Consider the following 22903-nt stretch of genomic DNA (forward strand, 5'->3'; position numbering starts at 1 on the left):
CTTACGGCTGTTCCCCGCCCGCCGCGGTCCAAGTTCCCCTCTCCAGCCACCGCACGCCTCGTTCCTCTTCCCTGGTGATACCGCGACGAGCCGGGGCACCGCGGCGGGGGCTTCCAGGGACTAGACTCCTGCGTGAAGGCAACACGACGGCCGCACGCTCGCCGCGCCGCGCCGCGCCACGTCAGCCCGGACTCTCCCGCGCGGGCCTCCGCCCCCCCCTCCCCGCCCCGCGGCGGCTGAGGCGCCAGCGTGCCGCGCGCACCCGCGCACTGCGCCTGCGCGGCGTGTGGACGCCACACGCTCCCGGAAGTGGGAGGTGTCCCCTCGAGTTTGTGTGGCCGCCGCCGCGGGAACGCGAGCCCGGTAATTTTTCAACGGAGAAAGGCGAGGCTTTCGGGCTTGGCCGAGTGAGAGTGAGAGGAAGTGTGGGGCGCCCGCAGCTCTCTTCTGAACGTGACAGCCGGCATGGAGCAGGAGCGGAGCACACAGCCTGGCGGCGAGGCCGTGGCTCCCGCGCGGCTGGAGTCGCCCCGGCCGGAGTGTGGGGAGGAGCCGCAGCACCCGAATCCCGAGGTGAGTCGGCCGCCCGCGCCCCGCCGTGGGTGCCCGGCGCTTCCAGACGCCCGCACTAGCCCGCCCGCCCGCGCCCCGCTCCTCTGGGGTGCTCCTCAGAAACCGCAGCCTGCGCGCGCCCGGCCGCGCCCTCCCCCGGCCCCGGCTGCGATGCCTTGGTTGTCACTGGGGCGCCTCTCGCGCGGGTTGCCCGCTGGTCCTGAGGAAGTAGAGTCAAGACCAGAAGCGGGTGAACTGTGCTTTTATAAGTTCTGGTGGGAATTCTGCCCCAGCTCTTCTGTGCGCGCTGTTGCCGCGGTCCCCCGGCCGAGCCCGTAGAGGTAATCGGCAGCGTACGTTTTAAAAATCGCGCCCTGCGCTCCTAAGACCCGAAGCCCCTGACCTCTCAGCCCTAACAGAAGGTGGTCGCGCCCATGGGTCGGAACTTTTTGCCCATTTGCTACTTTTTCATGTGGACCTATCCCGTGACTTCCTCTCGGTGGTGATTTTGACAGCTCCGTGGTAGATCCTGGTTACCGAGCAAAAGTGTAAAGACGGCCTTAAAACTCATTTATTCATCTTGTCTGACAGAAATCATTGTTGACCAGCGAGGCCGATTGTAAATAACCGAAGGCTAAAACCGGTCATTGCATTTCAGGAACGTGCTGAGCAACTTAATAATGGGTACTTGCGGGAGGCTTCGCTGCTCTTGGTCTTGCATCCACAGTGAGGTCTCCACATAGCAGGTAGAATAATTTTTTTAAGATTTTATTTATTTATTCATGACAGACACAGAGAGAGAGAGAGAGAGAGAGAGAGAGGCAGAGACACAGGCAGAGGGAGAAGCAGGCTCCCTGCAGGGACCCCGATGCGGGACTCGATCCCGGGTCTCCAGGTTCTCGCCCTGGGCCCAAGGCGGCGCTAAACCGCTGAGCCACCCAGGGCTGCCCGTAGAATAATCTCTTAATAACATTAAGTGTGTGTTTCTTCCCTTCCTAGTCTGCGGTTTGCTGCCCTGCAGAACCTGGCTCCTGCTTCCATTGCTGACTTCATATCACACGATTGCTTTCCTTTTGCTATAAGAGCCCCTGGCTTCACTTTTCTGCTCTTGTGTTTTTTTGTTTGTTTGTTTTAATGTGGATAGTCTTTCCTATTAAGGGTCTTTGTATGCTCCCTTTGCCATGCATGCTCTTCTTTTGGATCTTTGCATAGTTATTGCATTCTCTTAAAGATGCTGCTTTCCAAGAAGCCTTCCATGCCCCTTCTCGCTAAAGAACCACTTTTTTACTCACCTTTCTTCTTCAGTCTGAGATACTGTCAATAACATCATCCTGTAAGTTGGTTTAAAAAAATAGTTGAGTATACTTCATTATATTTGAAAGTCTTCAAGCTTTGAGATCTAGGGACTTAAGTCTATGTTCCAAATTGGTTTTAGTGAATTTGTTAAAAACTTACTGTTGGATACTATTAATAAATGGTGATACAGTTTTCTTTTTCATTCTCAATCAAGCAGAGTATTCTGTTGGAACTCAGCTAAGTACATTTTCATTATCCCTAAAGTCAGTTGTTTTTGTAAACTAATAGGTGTTGCATTTTTATTTTTCAGCAAGTAGGTTCCAATTTCATCAGAACTATTCTTTTGGAAGAATTTTAATCAAGCTAAATTACACTTCTCAGGCTTTTTTTTTTTTTCATATGTAGTTGCAGGGGTTATTTTGTAAGTAATGCAATTTTTGGCAATAAAATAATGAAGACATTTCCAAAATAACTATTTTTAAAATGTTCTTGCTACAGAGAAACATTTCTTTTGATAAGTATTTACCTTTTTATCTTATTGTTGAAACATATTTTCTTTCAGGTTGAAATGACAAGTTGTGTTTGTTAAAAGAAACCTAAATTTCAAGCTATTATTCCCTTTCTCATTACCGAAATGACAGCAGTTTTGTAATACCTGTCTTGTAAATGAAAGTACATAACTCAACTTGAAGACCAAAACCATTTCTAAGTACTTAAGGCAAGATAGTAAGCCTCTTTTTGATGTAAAAGATTTTTATGGTCATTTCCAATATCTTCTTATTTAGGGTAACAAAAATCAGATAGTCATTTACGTGAACACAGGAAGATTGCAGAATGTCACAATACTGTGAATTTTCATACTATGGAATCTGTCTACCCTTTCCTCATTGTATGTCCGGTACTTTTTGTGAGGTGTGACAGGTGGACATAGACATGTGGAAGGTGCCATTGTCAATCTATGTATTATTAGTCAGCTAGGCAGCATTTTAGTAGATTAATAGTACTGTGGGGTTTCTAATATTTTCCTTCTTTTCCTTAGTGGATTGATTCCAATTCGGAAACCATTGGTGTAGACCTTAAATTTGGGAGAAGAGGCTGATCAAAGAAAATCGGACCTTGACTGCCCTGAGCTTCCCTGAAAGAGCTTGAGTTGGATCTGAGAGAGGAAGCAGATCTTCCTTTACAGAAATCAAGATTCACAGCAGATTTAAAATAGGCCTTAGTGTTATTTGTGGGTAATTTTTATAGCTACAGTTTTAGATAAGAATTAAGCAAGTGAATCAGAGAGAGAGAGGACTTAGTCAAAGAGTAAATTTACTTAATTGACTGAGCCATCTGTTTTGGTAGAAAAACTGTTATTCATTGCTGACCTAAATTTTAACCTGACTGAAGATGAAGTTCAATTTAAAGACAAAAGAGAAATTATCCTGAGTAAGTTCTAGTGATAAATTTAATGGTATAAATTTAATGTCTTACTGAAAGCTAGTTATTTTCTTAGCTTGAGTCAAGGATCAGTGTAATAAAGTTATTAAAACATTTGTCAACAAGAAGCTTCAATATAGTTACTCTTCAGTTTATGGACAGTTCACACAGTGGGATTGCTGATCTTTTCCTCTGAGGAGACAGGAGTAATTCTTGAGTGCTCTAGTATGATACCTAGTGTTACATTTCTAGTAAGCATGTGTTGTATTAAATTGAGAGCTTTGATGGGGATCCTTGGGTGGCTCAGCGGTTTAGCACGTGCCTTTGGCGCAGGGCGTGATCCTGGAGGCCTGGGATCGAGTCCCACATCGGGCTTCCTGCATGGAGCCTGCTTCTCCCTCTGCCTGTGTCTCTGCCTGCCTCTCTCTCTCTCTCTCTCTCTCTCTCTCTCTCTCTCTCTTTGTGTCTCTCATGAATAAATAAAGTCTTTTAAAAAATAATAAATTGAGAACTTTGAGAAAAGAAATAGTTCCTGAACCATTAGGATTAGTGCTAAGTCAGGGTCTTTGGCATGTCCCTGGTTATCCCTTCTTTTTTTTTTTTTTTTTGGTTATCCCTTCTTAATCTGTCATTAAAGTTCACATGGGGACAATGTGAAAAATTATGACTAGGTTAACAAATTTTAATATGGATTAATGGGAAGTTCCAAAGTCTTTTTGAAAATTCTGGAACATACCTAATATTTGTGACATTGCATATGGAAAATAATTAACTTACAAACTTTAATATTAGCAAATTAATAATTCTGGACTACCAATTGAGTCATGTTTTTTCTTAACACGGATTTTGATTTAAGGAAAGAGGAAAGATTTATGATACAGTAATTGTAGTTCTTCTGAATAATTGTATACATATGAGTTTTAGAAATTGTGTGTTTTAAAACCAAATACATTTCCTCCTTTGCTTTGAGTTCTAGGAAGTTTTGAACTAGATTTCTATCTAGTCCATTTTGTCCTTATATTGGGCAATTTCTGTTAACTTCGTGAAATGAAATCAGGTTAAAAAATTCTAAGGGGACGCCTACGTGGCTCAGTCAGTTAAGTGTCCAACTCTTGATTTTTGGCTCAGGTCATGATCTCTCAGGGTCCTGGGAACAAGCCCCGCATAATTCTCTGTGCTCATGGGGACTTTACTTGAGATTCTCTCTCCTTCTTCCCCTACCCCACCCTTACAAACTCTCTCTCTCCCCCTCTCTCCCTCTCTCTTCCCACTCCCCCCTCTCTCCATAAATAAAATCTAAGAAAAAATTCTAAGGAAGTCATGGACAGACACGCATAATGTTGTAAAAGTTCACTTAAAAATTGGTTTGTTTGTAAATTTTAGAATGTCATTTGTGAAAAGGTCTGTTCCCCAGTCTATGATAGTAGTAAAATTTCCTTTAATAGGCACAGTGGGTATGGTGTCTAGAGCCTGATATACATAATCTCACTTAATCCTTCTAATAACTTTGTTTTTTAAAAATTTTTTAAAAAGATTTTATGTGGGCGGGGGGTGGGAGTGAATGGGTGACGGGCACTGGGGGGTTATTCTGTATGTTAGTAAATTGAACACCAATAAAAAATAAATTAAAAAAAAAAGATTTTATGTATTTGAGGCAGAGCATGAGTGGGGGTTAGGGAGGGCAGAGGGAGAGGGACAAGGACAAGGACAAGCAGACACCTACCCACTCCCTCCTATTGAGCAGGAAGCAGGGTGAGGGGCTCTTTCGAAGTACCCTGAGATCATGACCTGAGCTGAAGTCAGACGCTTAACCAACTGAGCCACCCAGGCACCCCTACAATAACCTTGCTTAAATACTATTTACCATTATCAAATACCAAATGCCACTTGGAACAGTTATTATTCTTTATTTTATAGATAAGGAAACTGAAGATCAGAGGCTAAAAGTAATTATCTAAGGTCATGCTGCTAGTAAATGGTCAGCTGGGGCTCTGTTTTGATGTGCTCCCAACACCAGTGCTATTTTTACTTAGCTTCATTTCCTTTAAGAAATCTCATGACTCAGAGCAGCAGGGTACATTATATTAGAAACGTCTTTCTTCTTTCTATGCACTTTTCATTGAACATGTATCATGAATAGGCCTCAGGAGTTTGAATCTTTAAGATGTTTGTATTAATTTTAAGCTGTATCTTTTTTTTTTTTTTTTTTTTTTTTTTTTTAGAAAAAGCAACGATGTAGATTTGATGGTCAAGAAACAAAAGGATCTAAGTTCATTACCTCCAGTGCAAGTGATTTCAGTGACCCAGTTTACAAAGAGATTGCTATTACGAATGGATGCATTAATAGAATGAGTAAAGAAGAACTCAGAGCTAAACTTTCAGAATTCAAGCTTGAAACCAGGTAATCAAAAATAACTTTTAAAAAAATTGACCATTGCCTGTAATCCTGCTGTAAAGAGATAACTATTATTAACCATTCGGATAGAGCTATAATTTATATTCTTGTAAATGAATATTTATATGTAACTGATTATTTCTGACAGTCTCTTAGATGACAGACTAAGATTGCTGAGTTGAAGTCTGAATATTTTGACAATCTACCGACAATGTATAGGAGTAGCTATCTTGTACTACATGTGTTTTGAATATTTTTAGTTGCTCATTTGATTGATGGTCAATTATACCTTATTAATGAGATTGGATATATATATATTTTTTATTTTGTCCATTTGTGTTATTTTTATAAAGTGGGTTTCTTTGAAACCAAGTAATTCTTTAAAAAATCACCTACAGGGAAATATTTTTTTCCATGTTAGTTTCTAAGAGTATGCAGAATGATAGTCTGTATTATGTGTAACTGTATATTGAATGAGAAAACAATGTAGCTTAGCCAACTTTGTGTGGGTATGTGTGTATCTTCAATGAGATATATACATCCTAACTTTTTAGTAATTTTTTGCAAAACAAATACTTTATTTCAACTTGGGGCATGGGCAAGAATGACCTTTGGAATCCAGAAAGGTATACATATATTTTTTTTAAGATTTTATTTATTTATTCATGAGAGAGAGAGAGAGAGAGAGAGAGGCAGAGACACAGACACAGACACAGAGAAAAGCAAGCTCCACACAGGAAACCTGATGTGGGACTCGATTCTGGAACTCCAGGATCATGCCCTGAGCCAAAGGCAGGTGCTCAACCACTGAGCCACCCAGGCGTCCCAAAGCATGAATATTTTTGGTAGACAATTGAATTGCTAGGCATCAAGAAAAAAGTTGACTGCCTATAGTAGATGAAATCTATTACTACTTTTGGGTCTCCCTATATCGTTTTTCTCTTTTCAGCAATATTCCTCCTTTGCTTTGAAATAGAGCTTCTCTGCTTTTCAAAAGAACATATGTGGACTTTTGTCCCTTCTAGATTGTCTGCATGATAACTTGTGAAGAAAAATTTTACCTCATTTCCCTTTGACTTTTTTTTTTTTTTTTTTAAAGATTTTATATATTTATTCATGAGAGACACAGAGCGAGCAAGCAAGAGAGGCAGAGGGAGAAGCAGGCTCCATGCAGGGAGCCCAACATGGGACTTGATCCCGGGTCTCCAGGATCACACCCTGGGCCGAAGGCAGCGCTTAAACTGCTGAGCCATCTGGGCTGCCCCCCTCTGACTCTATCACGAAGATAGAGCCTGTGAGGATTTTCTGAGCAAAATTTTTGTCTTTCCTAGGAGTGAAGATCAGTTGCTTACTTGTGACTTGCATGGCAGTTAGAGATCTAACTGTATGTTTGTACATTTTTTCAACAAGCACTTACTGATTTCTAAGCAGCAGACTAGGGACTAAAGTTATAAAAGTAAAATAGATATGTATATTCCCCACTTTGGAAAGTAGACCGTCTTTTGGTAAGGCACACAATCACAATACAGTGTGACCAGTGCTGTGTTGGGAAGTATGGCCAAGCACAGCATGCAAATAAAGAATAGAGTCTGTCTTAGGAAATCAGGAGTGACAATTGATAGGCCAAACAGAAAAGGGATAAAGGTCCAATTCAGGCAGAAAGAACTCAGAACTTTTCTAATTTCTGTAGGTATGCTTTCTGCTAAGTAATCTTGCTTTTTCATCAGCTGCTGTACAAGCAAAGTCACAAAACAAGAAAGCATATCACATATTAGGCAGCAGCTCATACAGTGTTTTATATGCAGTGTTAGTTGTACTATGGGGGAGTGGGACCATCTGAAGATGATACAGAAATGATAGGTTGTAGCCAAGTTGTGAAGGAACTGTATGTTGACGTCTTTGTAACTTCTAAGTACAAGGGAGTCACTGCAGGTATTTTAGCAGGAAATTGGCATTAATGGGTAGTTCTCAAGTAGGATAAAGAATGAAGAGGAGGGTTGTGCATTAGAGGTATTTGCCAGAGTCCGCAAATGGAGCTCATGGGCTCCATACCAGAGACAATTCAGAAGAACCAGATTCTGAATCTTTTTCTGAGTTAGAACTGGCAAAAGTAGGGATTATTTACATGTATATTAGCAAAGGAAATGTTAAAGATGACAAGTTTCTCTCTGGAGCACTTGGTTATTTTTGTGTTGCCACGAGGTTTGCAGGCACCCCTTTAAGTAAGCATAGCTTCTCCAAGAAAGAGAGAAATTAAGACAAAGTAATCAAGAGCTGTCCCATGACACAGAAGTCACTCACAATAGTATGAAGGGAGTTAAGGGATTTCTGTCCTAGATTTTGGTAATTTAGAAAATTTCAAGCAAGTAAACATATTATTATTAAAGATTTTATTTATTTATTCATGAGAGACACAGAGAGAAGCGGGGACATAGGCAGAGGGAGAAGCAGGCTCCATGCAGGAAGACTGATGTGAAACTTGATCCTAGGTCTCCAGGATCACGCTCTGGGCTGAAGGCGGCTCTAAACCACTGAGCCACTGGGGCTGCCCACAAATAAACATTACAACTTTTTGGTTAAAACAACTTGGTTAATTTCTTATGAATAGGATTCCTTTTCATTGGTAGTTTAGAAAGGAAAATAAAAGGTTAAATTTTTTTTAATAGTTATCACTGATGTGACCAAAATGCCTGAGTTGTCTAGTGCACACTAATTACAATTTAAGTCCTTTTATTTTTACTGGCATTTTGTATTTGTTAACCATTAATAGGACTCAAGTTTAACACTGAAGGAAATCTGAGCACTTGTGATTTTTAATCTTTAGAAGCACATATGTTTGAAAACGTGAGTGCAATTGCCAGCCATCATTATCTACTTAGAACAACCCTTTTTCCAACCAACATTTGTGGAATATATATTTTGAAATACTTATATCTCCTGAATTAAATTCTACCCATGGTAAATTAAGAAACCTCCTTCCCATTGAGAACCTACTAAGTATGACAGTGTTCTTTTGGATGTAGTTTACACTAGGGTATCTTCTAAATGAATTTTCTTAGGTAAGTAGCTAATAGACTTTCAACTTTATATGCTAGGCTCATAATGTTTTCATATTCATAGAGATATTTTAGTTATCTGACCTATAGAAACCAAAAGAAAGGAAAGAGACAGCATAAATGTTCCATTTACCTGAATTGTCTTACTCTGAAATTTGTGTTTGGTCTGTAGAATAGTTAATTAACTATTAATAGTTAATAATTAATGTAGAACATTAATTTCAGTTTTTATAGTACATAAATGTCATCTTGGTATATAAAGCAGTATGGCAGTGGAGGTGATGTATGCTAACAAGGCTTAACGGTTTGAAATCCCAGTATAGGAGAAATGTTCTTAAGTACTTCAAAAACAAAAAGTTACTTCTGAAGGAAAATATTGATGCTGTGTTACACTTGATATTAATTCTTTGCTATTTTAGCTTTAAATCTTTCTTTATGCTTAAGCTGATATCTGCTAAATTACGCTGTGACTGCTCATGTTCATCCAAGTTCCAGCATGTAAAGAGTTCAGATTCTTAATTGCAAAATTCACCTAGGAGTTAATTTTCTTCTTCTTTCCTTAGAGGAGTAAAGGATGTGCTAAAGAAAAGACTGAAAAACTATTACAAGAAGCAGAAGCTCATGTTGAAAGAAGGCAATTGTGTTGACAGTTACTACGACTACATTTGTATCATTGATTTCGAAGCCACTTGTGAAGAGGGTAACCCACCTGAGTTTATACATGAAATAATTGAATTTCCTGTGGTTTTACTGAATACCCATACCTTAGAAATAGTAAGTAAATTATTATATTTCAGTTTTATTCTTAGCAGCAACTATTCTGGGGCTCTCAGCAGGATCTCATCTGCCGGTTTAAAGCTAGAATGAGAATTCAGAAATGGGCTGTTTGCTCTTCTGTATTTTGTATCAACGTGATTAATAGGAAAGCTATAATGAAGTAATTTCAGGTTATTTCTCTTCTTTTCCAGTAGCTAAAATTATAGTGTTTTTTTGTTGGTTTTTTTTTTTTTTTTTTTTTTTTCCCCTGTTTGCTTGGAACACTTATCTGGCTGGACATCAGAATCTCCTAGGGAGTGAGGAAAAAAAAAAAAAAAAAGATGCCTGACCCTTATCCCAGAGATTCTGATTTAGTTGTTCTGTGGTGGAACCCCTGACATCACCATGTTTTTAAAGCTTCTCAGTTGACATGCAGTCAGGGTTGAGAACCACTGCTATAGACTGCTGTATGCTGTGATCTCTAAAAATGGCAAATTATGGAAATCAACTTAGAACTGACCATCTTAAAAAAAAAAAAAAAAAAAGAACTGACCATCTTTCTAGTAAAAAGTTTAGGGTGGAAATGACACTCCTAACCTTGGTTTCAAGCCATATAATACATGTGCTTTAGATATTTGTGGTCACTGTGTTATTAGTTCAGGAAGTCAGCAGGAGTTCTCTAAACACTACTGTTTGCCTTGTAAAATCTGAGCAAGGTATATCAACATCTCATCTATCCAGAAATTACTTCTGTGCCACCAACAGTTGCCACCAACGTGTTAAGAGCAAGTATAAAAAGGCTTGTGTGTGTGTTTTTTTTTTTAAGATTTTATTTATTTATTCACAAGAGGCAGAGGCAGAGGGAGAAGCAGGCTCCTCACAGAGCAGGGAGCCAAATGAGGGCTCAATTCCAGGACTGAGATCATGACCTGAGCTGAAGGCAGACACTTAACCGACTGAGCCACCCAGGTGCTCCGAAAAGGCTTTTGTATTAAAATGCATAGTTTTTTTTTTCTTAGTGTTGTTCAGAGCATCTTTTAGTTATAATTAGACTATTTTAAATAATTTCCTTGTCCAAAGAAGATTAAAGTCAGTAAATTAAAAGGAAAGTTGACAGCTATGAAGGTAATAAGTTTGTATAATTCACTAGGTTCCACTTTTACTAGATTCCACATTCTCTTTCTTAAGGACATTGCTCTAGCAATTCTTCTTTTCTTTTTTTTTTAATTTTATTTATTTATTCATGCAACACAGAGAGAAAGACAGAGAGGCAGAGGCACAGGCAGAGGGAGAAGTAGGCTCCATGCAAGGAGCCCGACATGGGACTCTATCCCAGGTCTCTAGGATCGCGCCCTGGGCTGAAAGCAGGGGCTAAACCTCTGAGCCACCTGGGCTGCCCACAATTCTTCTCTTTTGTTTAGACATTAATGATTTATTACTTTCTACTGTATTGTTCTCATCACATACAGACATGCTATTTTTCACATTATTATAAACCTTCACCCTATCCCCCTTCTCTGCCAGCTACTCTATTTTTTAGCTCTTTGAAAAAGGTTACAAATCTCTGTTTCCTCCCATTCTCTCTTAAACTCACACTGTCTTCAGTCCCAGCACTCTACTAAAATTACTCATTTGTATCACCTTTACCTAATCCTGGTCTAGACTACTCTGTCCTTGAAATATCTTCTGCAAGTTACTATCAGTACACCTCATTCTCTTGTTTTGTCTTTGACCTCATTGGGTTCCCCTTTCTAGTTTCCTTTGCTGGTTCCTCCTTTTCTTCATAATTCCTAGTATTGGATGCTCCAGGATTTAATCCTAGGTCCTCTTCTCTATATAGATCGTCTCCCTTAATCTCATCTACTTCCATAGCTTTTAGAAACTGTTTGCTAATGACTTCCAAATCTATATTTCCAACCTGGACCTCCATCCCAAATCCAGGCTGCTTATTTATCATTTCTACTTGGATATTTAAATAGACCTCTTAACATGTCCCAAATGGAATTTACCCTCAACCTGTTAAATGTTCAGCCTTCTGAGTGATGGCAGCTCTGTCTTTCTAATTACTCAGTTCAGAAACCTTGGAGTCATCCTTGATTCCTGTTTCTCTCCCAACACGTATCCTGGCGAGCAGCAGCTCCTGTTTGCTCTGCCTTCTGAATACATCCAGAACCCCAGCCACTTAACTGCACTGCTATGACTCTAGTCTGAACCCCAGTAATTTCTTGTCTGGATTTACTGCATTCACCATCAGACCAGTATCTGTTTCTTGTCTTCTACAGCCAATTCTCAACATAGTGGCCAGAGTGATCCTTAAATGTATATATCTTTTAAGATTTTATTTATTTATTCATGAGAGACACACAGAGAGGCAGAGACACAGGCAGAGGAAGAAGCAGGCTCTATTCAGGAAGCCCAATGTGGGACTTGATCCCAGGACCCCAGGATCATGCCCTGGCCAAAGGCAGGGGCTAAACCGTTGAGCCACCCAGGGATCCCCTAGAGTGATCCTTATAAAATACAAGTCAAATCATTTCCCTTCTTTGCTCAAATCCCTTCAGTGGCTCGCGCTTACCAATGCACCCCTTATCACCTGTTAACTTATTATGTAATTTACTTAAGCGATTGCTAAATATTTGGTAAGGGAAGTTGCAGCATATTTTTGAAAGATTTTCTTTGAAAGTTATAAAGATATTGATACTTAAAATACTTCATTTATCTGAAATTCAATCAAGTATAATTTTTTATTCTGCAATATATCTGGTAAGTAAAAAGCATCTAACTTTTAAAGTTCAAACATTCTTTACTGTTCTTTAATTTTACTCTTTTACAATAGTAACCTTTATAAGTCATTGAGTTAATACACTAGTGTGAAGTAAGAATTTGTTCTTAGGAAATGAAACCTTTACTTTTCTTAATATTTGAATTTCTGTCACAAAAAATGTTCTTTGTCTTTTTCTCTGTATCTACCTGGTATTAATGATTGCTGCCTTTAGGCTTTGAGGTTGTCCTTAAGTTTTAACAACTGATAGCATGTTTTGTTTAGGGAGACAGTATTAGGCTCTAGGAAAAAGCACTTTGAGATCTGAGCTTGATGGTAACAGGACTGGCCTTAAGAGTTCACAGACTTGTGATTATAAGTTGAGAAGGCAAGTGTGAAAGCTTCTTGAAGAGGTTAAAATTGCTACAAAAATATAATATTATTATCACCCTTTAAACTACTTTTAACTACTTTAAACTACTACTAGTTCAATTTGATTATTCAGAATTTAGTTTAATGGAGTCAATATAAATAAGGAGTAGTCAAGAGTAAATGAGAATAGTAATAACTAAAGGTTGGCATTTCTTCAAGGAATTTATTATTATTTAAAAAGCTGTTAGTATATTGAAGTTGAGGTTGCATTATTAAGCTTTATGGTTTCATATGATATTACAAACAAAATTATCAACATTTGATCCTCAAGAAAATACTTAATCTTTCATTTGAAGTCTTGCTTTCAGATACTTGCTTTATCTTAAAAAAAAAATTTTAAAGACTTACTTATTTTAGAGTGTACATGCAAGTGGGGAGGGTAGAGGGAGGGACTCTACAGCAGGCTTTGCACTCAGCATGGAGCACATCATGGGGCTTAATCTCATGAGATCATGTCCTGAGCTGAAATCGTAAGTCAGTCACCTAAAGACAGAGCCACCCAGGTGCCCCATCTTAAATTTTTTTTTAATTAATTAATTTATTTTAGACAGAGTGAGCACAAGTTGAGGGAGGGCCAAAAAATGAGAGAATCTCAGGCAGACTTCCCACTGAGTGGGGGGCCCCAATCAGGGCTCTATGTCATGACCTATGAGGTCACAGCCTGAGCCGAAACAAAGAGTCGTGGACACTTAACTGACTGAGCAACCCAGGCAGTTAAAATGTTTTAAACTATGGAACATAATTTTAAAAATTTTAAACTATGAAACATAATTAAAATTAGAGTGCTTCGGGAGTGGAGAATTATCCTTAAATTGTTAAAATTCTAGAAAGGGTTATACCATGAGCACCTATAAAATTACAGCCTTCTGTGCCTTAATGTTTTATTATGTATCTTGTATAATGTATCTGAAGTCATAGAAAATACTTTAACTTGTTCTCCTTCTTTTGTAGGAAGATACATTCCAGCAGTATGTGAGACCAGAGCTTAACACACAACTTTCTGATTTCTGCATCAACCTAACTGGAATTACTCAGGTTCTAATTCTTTGTTTCTTTTTCTAGAATTTGAAAGAGGTTTTGAAAGTAGGGTTTATTTAGTAGTTTAACAACATTATTATTGTAAGCAATTAAATTAATGTACTTTTTTTTAGTTGATAAATATCTTTCATATTAAAATATTAAAGTAAAAAAAAACATTTTGTACCTGGTAAAATCTTGCCCAGCCTTTCCTCTTAAGGACTTGTAGTGATGAAACTAAAGGTTTAATTTGGATCATTAGTAAAGTAAGTTTTGAAATTTATCTGTTTATAACTTGACATGATATATAGCTTAATTTTTTTTAGGTCTCTAATTTTTTTATTGTAGTGCAATGTGGTTGGCTCTTTGTTCATTTATTTAGTTCCTTTATTCATTTACTCATTCATCCAACAAGTATATGAGTGCCTACTGCACTATTTGCCAATGTGCTGGGGATACAGAGATTGTCAAATCAGTCTCCTCAGCTCACTCAACAGTTTATATTCAGGAGGACAGATAGACTAAACCAGTGGTGACACAGTATGGTTAGGAAGACTGACAAGTTGGTGTTTTATCTGGGTATCATGGGCAGCTTATGACTGAGGGAATGGAAGGCTGTTCCGCGACTTCCTCAAGTTAATGAACTTGGGCTGAATCATGATAATAGGAAAGAATGACTGGGCATTTCAGGTATGGACAGCAGAACTGTAAGTCAGGGATGATTCAAGTGTGAATGGGCTAGTAAGAAAGTGGTTGAAAATAAAGCTTAAGTGGTAGATGGAGGCCACGTCATGAAGAGTCTGTGTGTCTTATCCTGAAAGCCTTGGGGAATGTTTGGAGGATTTTAAGTATGGAAGTGATGTGACAGATCAAATTAGGAAGATCAATCTGGTATATCATCTGTTGTGCAAAGATCTGAGCTTTAAGATAGAGAGACCACGTTACAGAGCCATAGCTTTCAGCTATTTCCCTTTTCTCCATTCTGGAGAATTAGCCATTGGGTTGAGGTCTTAAAAAAAAAAAAAAAAAAGGAGAAACACTGGGGATGATCTTGAATCTTAATTTTGGGAGGATTATATACTTCACTTGAAAGTGTCCCTAATGCCTGGCTATGAAGAATTTTTAATTATCTTAAAAACGAAATGTTAGGTGGATCTCAGCTAAGGAAATCATGTAGAATTTAAAATATCATAGTGAGGCTTTCTTTTACTGTTTCTTTCCTTTCAACATTTGTATTTGGGTATTTGTAGGACTACATGTAGCTACCCTTATTTTTATAAATTTTACTTTTATATCCTCAGGATCAGGTAGACAGAGCTGATACCTTCCCTCAGGTACTAAAAAAAGTAATTGACTGGATGAAATTGAAGGAATTAGGAACAAAGTATAAATATTGCATATTGACAGATGGGTGAGTATTTAGGAGAATTATCTTTTTTATCTACTTTTTTAAGATCAAAGATGTTCATATCCATTTAACTTTTAGGATAACCACAAAAAACTGTTTTCTGATAGTACTGGGGTCTCCCACAGGAGACCATATTTTTCCTTTCAAATTTTTATTTCTGCTTAAACTTTGTGGTTTTTTGTTTTGTTTTGTTTTTTTGTTTTGTTTTTTTTTCTACTTAAGCTTTGCATCCTAGAGCTCAAAAGAGGAGGGAAAAGAAGGATAATAGTCTAATTCAGGACTGGAGGACTAGGGAAAGATAAATATTAATATGTAAAACGAAAATGCCTTTACTGAAACTTTTTATCATGACACTTCCTTGCTCAAAGAAGTCCAAACTCTTCAATATGGCTTTCAAGGTTCTCTTATCTAACCCCCGCACTCCCCCCACCCCCACCTGTGTAGCCTGATGTACCTGTCATTCTTGTCCACTCTGTGCATGCTGGCTAATGAATCACATGGTGTTTCCTTTCTCTGTGCACTTATTCCCTCTACTAGAAGGCTCTCTTCCTTTACTACTTCTTTATTATTATTCAAAGCCCTTCTTCTGTTTTACTCCACATACTACAACTCACACTTATCTTTTTCTTTTTTTCGATGTCTTACAATTTTTATATATACCATTTGTGTGGCCATCTAAGTATTCTAATGTCTAAACTTTATTTATGTAAGACTTGTTTGCAGAGAGATTAAAAATCCTTTCAGAGTAGAGACTTCTGCTACTTGATAGTCTTCCATAATGCTTCTTACTGTAGTCTGAACTCAGAATGTATGCTCAGAAAGCATTTGTTAGATGAAAAGCTTAGAGGGAAGATCAGAAAGATTGAAACAAGGATTATAGGCATTGTGCCAAGGCAGCTCCCATACCATAATACTATTAAGATTGAAGAAAGTCCTAATCAACTTCTGTTTCAAACTATGGACAGATTGTACACTAAAGCTGAGATGTCACTTACATAAAGGGTTTAGTGACCCTTACATAGGAAAAGTAGTCACATTATAATTGTGTTTAAAAATAGAAATTGGGGGAAATGTTGGTGGACCTCTTTAGAAATCTGTCAATTTTAAACGTGAATGAGCAGTTTCCTGCTAAAGTATATAGATGTTTCTGTCATAACATAGTATATGTAATTCTGTAAAAACCTCACATTCTGGGACATATCTCAAACATCCAGAAATAATTTGGACAGCATGGGCAGGCAGCTCAGAATTAGTGGAAGTTGCCTCAGAGGATATTATAAATGTACAGAAGCAATAGCATCCTGGGGACAAGCACTCATTTTTTATTTTTTTAATATATACCTGAAAGTACTCCTGTTGGTAGTACAGTAGCTGAGTTGAGAGCTTTCTTCTTTCCTGCTGTAGGTTATAATGTGTGCAGGTGTTGTATTGCCTTCTTTTCCCTAGGAAAAACCATGTATGAACCAATACAATTTCCATATTATACAATTAGTATTTTCCTACTTATTTAAGTTGATTAGTGTTGTAGAAACATATGCTGTAACAGAACAAATTGTGTTCTTACCACTTTATACCAACTACTTTCATTTTTCATTTGGTTTTTTGTTTTGTTTTGTTTCAAAGCACACTCCAAAAGAACTTCCTAATACCATAAACCTGGCATTAAAAGTAAACTTAGCAGAGGTATTTCAGGATTATGAAAAAAATAATTAATAAGATAGAAGTCTGCCCAAGTAATCAGAACCATGACATTGATCATGATAAGTCTAGTAAGAATTGAAAAAAAAAAAAAAAACCGGATGTACTTGACTTCTACTTCTCTTTGTTATTTTTGAATTAGTATTTTGGAGCTAGTGAGGTTATTTTTCTAAGCTTGGTAATATATATAAATATCAGAAAGAAAGGTGACATGTAAATAAAAAATAAATAGAATGAATTAATATACTACTAAGAACAGTACAGCATTTATTTTACCATTTTTCCACCCCTGTTTTTGATTTTACAAGTTCGTGGGATATGAGTAAGTTCCTGAATATTCAGTGCCGGCTAAGCAGGCTCAAATATCCTCCTTTTGCTAAAAAGTGGATCAATATTCGAAAGTCATATGGAAACTTTTACAAGGTAAAATTTCTCTATTTTATTGATTATACTGCCCTTGATGATAAATTTATTACATTTTGTATGTATGTTAAGTTGTGATTTACTGGGTGCTTTTCACAGAAAAAGGCCATATACTTCAATTGTAATTTTTTATAATCCAAACATGAGGATGATCATATGAATTTGGAAAATTGAGCTATTTTTCTTTCAATCTGTTACTATTATTTGAATAGGTTAACTGTAAATACATGATCTTCAGGAGAGGTTTGAAACTGTAGGGATATTCAGTATGTGAATTGTTTATGGAGCAAATATTCCTCACTGAATTTTATCAGTTAGTACATATGCATAGTGTAAATTTTTAAGTAGCGTTATAAGGTTTATGGAAAGTGGCATTCATCCACTAAGGCCCTCACTGGTACTGGTTCCTATTCTCCTGAGGCAACCAGTTTCAACTTTTTTTAGCTATTTCTTCTAATATTTACCTTCGTATTTCTAAATGATTTGTTTTCCTGTTTCTTGAACTTTTTGTCTGAGGTATCTGTGGAATTCCTGCAATGGAAGATAAATAAAGATTTAGTTCTATGAAAAAACCACCATATCTGCATGTCCTTCCTCTCTGTGTGTCTTCCTAATTAATTAGTTACATTATCTTTATAATCAAATCATTATTTACTGCTTATGTTCTTGTAGCAGTGGAGAGTATTCACAACTTCTCCCTAGATTTTACAAGGGCCTTTAGTCGTTTTCTTATCCCATTAACTCTCCATTCAAACTGTAAGTCATTCTTAGTATTCAAAGCACTTAGTGGTCGGTCCATTTTCTTTTTTTTTTTTTTTGTCTTTTTTTTCCCCCCTTTTTCCTTGGAGACTACCTTCCTAGAGCCTTTAATCCTGTTCTAATCTGAACTGTTTGTTCTTCAGGCTTCTTCTAAAATCATCCTAGGAGATGTGTTTCTTGCTTTTCTATCATGTGTTAGACTTTGTGTTGGCTTTCTTCCTTTACAACCTCTTTTTGGTGAAGTATATCCTAAAGTAGTTTTGTGAGAAAAGATGCTTTCCCTTAACATTTTTTGTACTTTTAACATTTTTTAAAGCTAAGAAATGTACATTCAGAAAAACGGAGTTTTAAAGTGAAATTCATATAACTTCCATTCACATAATCCCTTTCCTTTCTCCCAGAGCCCTCCCAAATAGTCCATACTTCCATGGAAATCATTCTCTTGTTTTTCTTTATAGTTTTAATATTATGTGTGTATCCTTATACCATGTGGTTTACTTTTGCTTGTTTTTGACTATGTATAATTAGCATTGTACTGGCTATATTGTTCATTTTGCTTTTTTCCTCAACATTGTGTTTGAGATCCATTGATGTTGTGTATATAGCTGTAGTTTATTATATTGCTGTGGAGAATTTCATTTTGTGAATATACAGGGGTTTGTTCATCTGTCCTACTTTGGCTGGCCATTTTGGAGGCTTTTAGGAACAGTGGTACTCTAAACATTTCTTGTGCATCATTTCTGGTGCCTTTCTGCGCTCATTTCTCTAGAGTATAAACCTGTGAGTAGAATTGCTGGTTCATATGATATTGCATCATTGATGTTAGGTAATGCAAAAATAGTTTTCTGAGGGGGTTGTACCAATTTGCACTCTCCCCAGAAGAGTGGGTGAATTTATAATTGCTCTAGGTCTTCATCAGCATCTGGTATTGCCAGACATTTTAAATGTTTATAAATCTGGTTGGTGTGGGATGCCACCTCATGAAGGTTCTAATTTGTATTTGCCTGATTACTCATGAGGTTGAGCTTGAACTTATTTTTCTGTGGTTATTAGCCATTTGAATTTGTTTTGTGTAGTCCCTGTTTAAATCTTCCCATTTAAAAAAATTGAGTGGTCTGTCCTTTTGTAATTGTAGATTACAATTTGTGATTATTTATACATATTGTGATTATTTATACATATTTATTATGGATACTAGTCCTTTGATTATATTTGGTAAAATTTTTTCCTTTTCTGTGAATTTATCTTTTCACTCATTTTGCGAATTCTCAAAAAAAACTTTTGTTATGGAAAATTACAAATATATACAAAAGTTGACAGGTGTAATGAATCCTCTTGACCCAGGTTTAAGAGGTATAATCTCATGGCCAGCCTTGTTTCATCTGTATCTCCACCCACTTTCCCCTTTCCTTACTTTTTTTTTTTTTAATTTTAAGACAGTATATATTTATTATTATTATTTTCTTTCCCTACTCTTTTGAAGCAGATCTCAAATGTTACTTCATTTGATCTGTAAACATTTCATTAGTAACCCCCAAAAATAAGGAATAGTTTTAAAAAACATAACCATCATACCACTATCACACTTAGAAAAAAATCAACAGTAATTCCTTAATGTTGTCAAAAAGTCAGAGTTTTCGGGATCCCTGGGTGGCGCAGCGGTTTGGCTCCTGCCTTTGGCCCAGGGCGCAATCCTGGAGACCTGGGATCGAATCCCACGTCGGGCTCCTGGTGCATGGAGCCTGCTTCTCCTCTGCCTATGTCTCTGCCTCTCTTTCTCTCTCTCTCTGTGTGACCATCATAAATAAAAATTAAAAAAAAAAGTCAGAGTTTTCTTTTTAAATTTAATTAGTTAATTTTAAAAATTGAAGTATAATTGACATCAGTGTTATTAGTTTCAGGCATAGTGGACAGTTCTGTATGTTACACCATGCTCACCACGATATGTGTTACCATCCACTAGCATACAGTGTTACTACAGTATTATTGACTATGGCTGTCCTGTACTTTTCATTCCTGTGTAACTTATTTTATAACTGAGAGTTTGTACCTCTTACTCCCCTTCACCTTATCTTTTTTTTTCTTGTACCTTTTGTGTTTTGAATCAGGATCAGAATAAGGCCCACACATTTCCAGTTGGTTGACATATCTCTTTTAAGTTTGTTTTTTGTTTTTTTTTTTTAAAGATTTTATTTATTTATTCATGAGAGACACACAGAAAGGCAGAGACATAGGCAGAGGGAGAAGCAGGGCTCCTTGTGAGAACCCTGATGCGAGACTCGATCCCAGAACCCCGAGATCACTCCCTGAGCCAAAGTCAGACAGATGCTCAACCACTGAGCCACCCAGGTGCTCCTTTCTCAGATTTTTAATTTCTAAATTCCTTTTCCACCTCCTTTTTCTCTCTAGTGATTTATTGTTACTATTTTTATTAAGAAATGAAGTCATTTATCTGGTAGGTTTTCATACTGTCTACATTTTGCTAATTGTGTCTTGTGATATTATTTCAGATATGCCTCTGTTCTCTGTGTTTCATGTAAATTTGTAGGGGCGCAGTTGTCTTTAGGTTTGCTTTTTAAAAAATTTTTTAATTTTTTTGCTATACTTCCCAGGTGACAATGAATCCTTACATTAGGATGTCTTTCTCAAACCTTTAACTTTATTCTAAGGATAATTATTTGTGATTAATAAAGCCATAAAGTAATTTTCACACTGCATAAAAATATCCACAGCTCACAGTACATTACAGTATTGAGAAACTTGTAGATACATAAGGCAATAATGTTGCCAACACTCTTGAGTAGAGAATGGTATTTTTTTGTGGATCTATTGATGTTGACCAATTTATTAGGCTGCTCTTTTCTGTGTGGTTTTCCCCTGTTCATAATAGTTATCAACAATAATGCCAATTAGTGGAAGTTGAGGAAACTTAACATTTTTCTTTTTAAAATATTTTCTTCTTTTGTTTTGTTTTGTTTTTCTTATTCAAGGACACCTAAAAGTCTTATCACAAATTTTTACTGTATAGGATGCTAACAATGTATAGTTTTTGGTATGTACAAAGTATTCTTTTCTCCTTTTTAAAACTAAAAATGATTTTTTACCCAACCTTTCTTGGGAATGGAGATAGATCATGACATTTGAAATTAGGGGTGCCTGGATAGCTCAGTCAGTAAAGCATCTACTGTTGGCTTAGGTCATGATTTCAGAGTCCAGGGTTTAAGCCTCGAGTAAGGCTCCCTGCTCAGTGGGGAGCCTGCTTCTCCCTCTCTCTCTGCTTCTCCCCTCCTGCTTGTGCTCTCCCTCTCTCTCTCTCAAATAAAATCTTTTAAAAAATTAATCTCTTTTTCATAATTTTAAGAGATTTATAAGGCAAGCATAATACTTTTCTGTTTAATAGCTGGTTTGAACTTAAAGTAGGTTTGAGTTTTCTATAAGTAGGCTAAAACAATATGAATAAAGAAAGATACAGGTTACAGACATAATTTTAGACAAGATTTTAGAAAATAAACTTACGTGTGGCATGATCATACTCAAATGTAGGTTTAGCATTTACAAAATTATACAAACATGTTTTTTATTTCCTTTGTAGTTCTGTGTGTGCATTAAAATGTCGTTTTTGAAGTAAAAGTAAAGCATAAACTATATTTTGAGAAGGCAGAAGCTGTTTGTTTTTGTTTTTGTTTTTGTTTTTCCTGTACAAATACTCACTTCTGGGTTGGATTTGAGATAAGCTCACACAGATTTTGTTTTCCACTGAAATTAGACAACTTCTGCCCTTATTCTTTATATTGTTAAATAAGTAGATGCTTACTTACACATATAAAAGGTTGAAAGCTGCAGCAAAATGTTCATTGCTTTTCTATGAATGACTGGACCCTGTTCTTATGCAGAAATCCACAGCTATTCTAAAGGCAGGTCGGTAAATCTCTCTAGTGTATGCTCAGACTGTTACTGTTACTGGCTTTTTTCACTTACCAGTGTCTTCAGGATTCATACATGATGTAGCATATGTAAGAATTTCCTTCCTTTGTAAAAGGCGAAATAATAATTCCATTGTTTTAGAAGTTCCTTCTTTTTGAAGGCTGAATAATATTTCATTGTATTTATATATCACATTTTGTTTATCCATTTATCTATTGATGGACACTTGGATTGCTTCCACCTTATGGCTGTTGTGAATAATGCTACAGTGAATGTAGATGTACAGATAACTGAGTCCCTGCTTTCATTTCTATGGGTATATACCCAAAGGTAGAATTGGATCATATGGTAATTCTGTGTTTAATTTTTTGAGGAAATTCCATGGCACAGTGGCTGTACCTTTTACATTCGCCCAGCCAACACACAAGGGTTCCAATTTCTCTGCATCCTTGCCAACACTTATTTTTCATTTCCTTTTTTATTTTCTTTTCTTTTGTTTTGTTTTCTTTCTTTCTTTTTTTTTTTTTTTTTTAATAATGGCCATCTAATGAGTGTGAAGCAGTATCTCATTGTGATTTTGATTTGTATTTCCAGAATGATGAGTGATGTTAAGCAGCTTTTTGTGTGCTTACTGGCCAGTTGTATGCCTTTGGAGATAGGTTTATTCAAGTCCTTTGCCTATTTTGAAATCAAGTAGTTTGTCTTTTGTATTGTTAAGTTTTAGGAATTCTTTATATATTCTGATTATTAGTCCTTTTTCACTCCATGATTTCCAAATACTTTCTTCCATTCTATGGGCTTTTTCTTTTGATAGTATGCCCTTTGATATACAAAAGTTGTAAATTTTTATGAAGTCTATTTTTTCTAGGTTTTCTTTTATTTCCTCTGCTATTGGTGTTGTATCCAAGAAACCATTGCCAAATCCAATGTCATGAAACTTCTCCCTTTGGTTTTCTTGTAAGAATTTTATAGTTTTGACTCTTAGGCTTAGGTCTTTAATCCAT

General features: G+C 37.0%; 1 protein-coding gene across 7 annotated transcripts in view; it reads left to right on the forward strand.

Moving 5' to 3' along the window:
• Positions 1-274: 274 nt before the first annotated feature.
• ERI1 (exoribonuclease 1) overlaps positions 275-22903 on the forward strand; it is a 46314-nt gene continuing 23685 nt past the window's right edge. For 3 of the 7 annotated variants that reach the window (XR_013352860.1, XR_013352861.1, XM_077848992.1), the window contains exons 1-6: positions 275-573; positions 5493-5671; positions 9285-9495; positions 13622-13705; positions 14989-15098; positions 17102-17216. Coding sequence is in view for 5 of the 7 variants with exons in the window: in XM_077848992.1 (XP_077705118.1) it covers positions 466-573; positions 5493-5671; positions 9285-9495; positions 13622-13705; positions 14989-15098; positions 17102-17216 (807 nt within the window). In the remaining 2 variants the exon portion in view is untranslated. Of the gene's footprint in view, positions 574-750; positions 894-1210; positions 1299-2887; positions 3080-3126; positions 3280-5492; positions 5672-9284; positions 9496-13621; positions 13706-14988; positions 15099-17101; positions 17217-22903 lie in introns of those variants that run through there. The other 4 variants (XM_077848994.1, XM_077848993.1, XM_077848996.1 and 1 more) reach the window with 4 other exon arrangements.

This window comes from Canis aureus, chromosome 15, assembly GCF_053574225.1.
Source record: "Canis aureus isolate CA01 chromosome 15, VMU_Caureus_v.1.0, whole genome shotgun sequence".
In the NCBI taxonomy this organism is placed as follows: domain Eukaryota; kingdom Metazoa; phylum Chordata; class Mammalia; order Carnivora; family Canidae; genus Canis; species Canis aureus.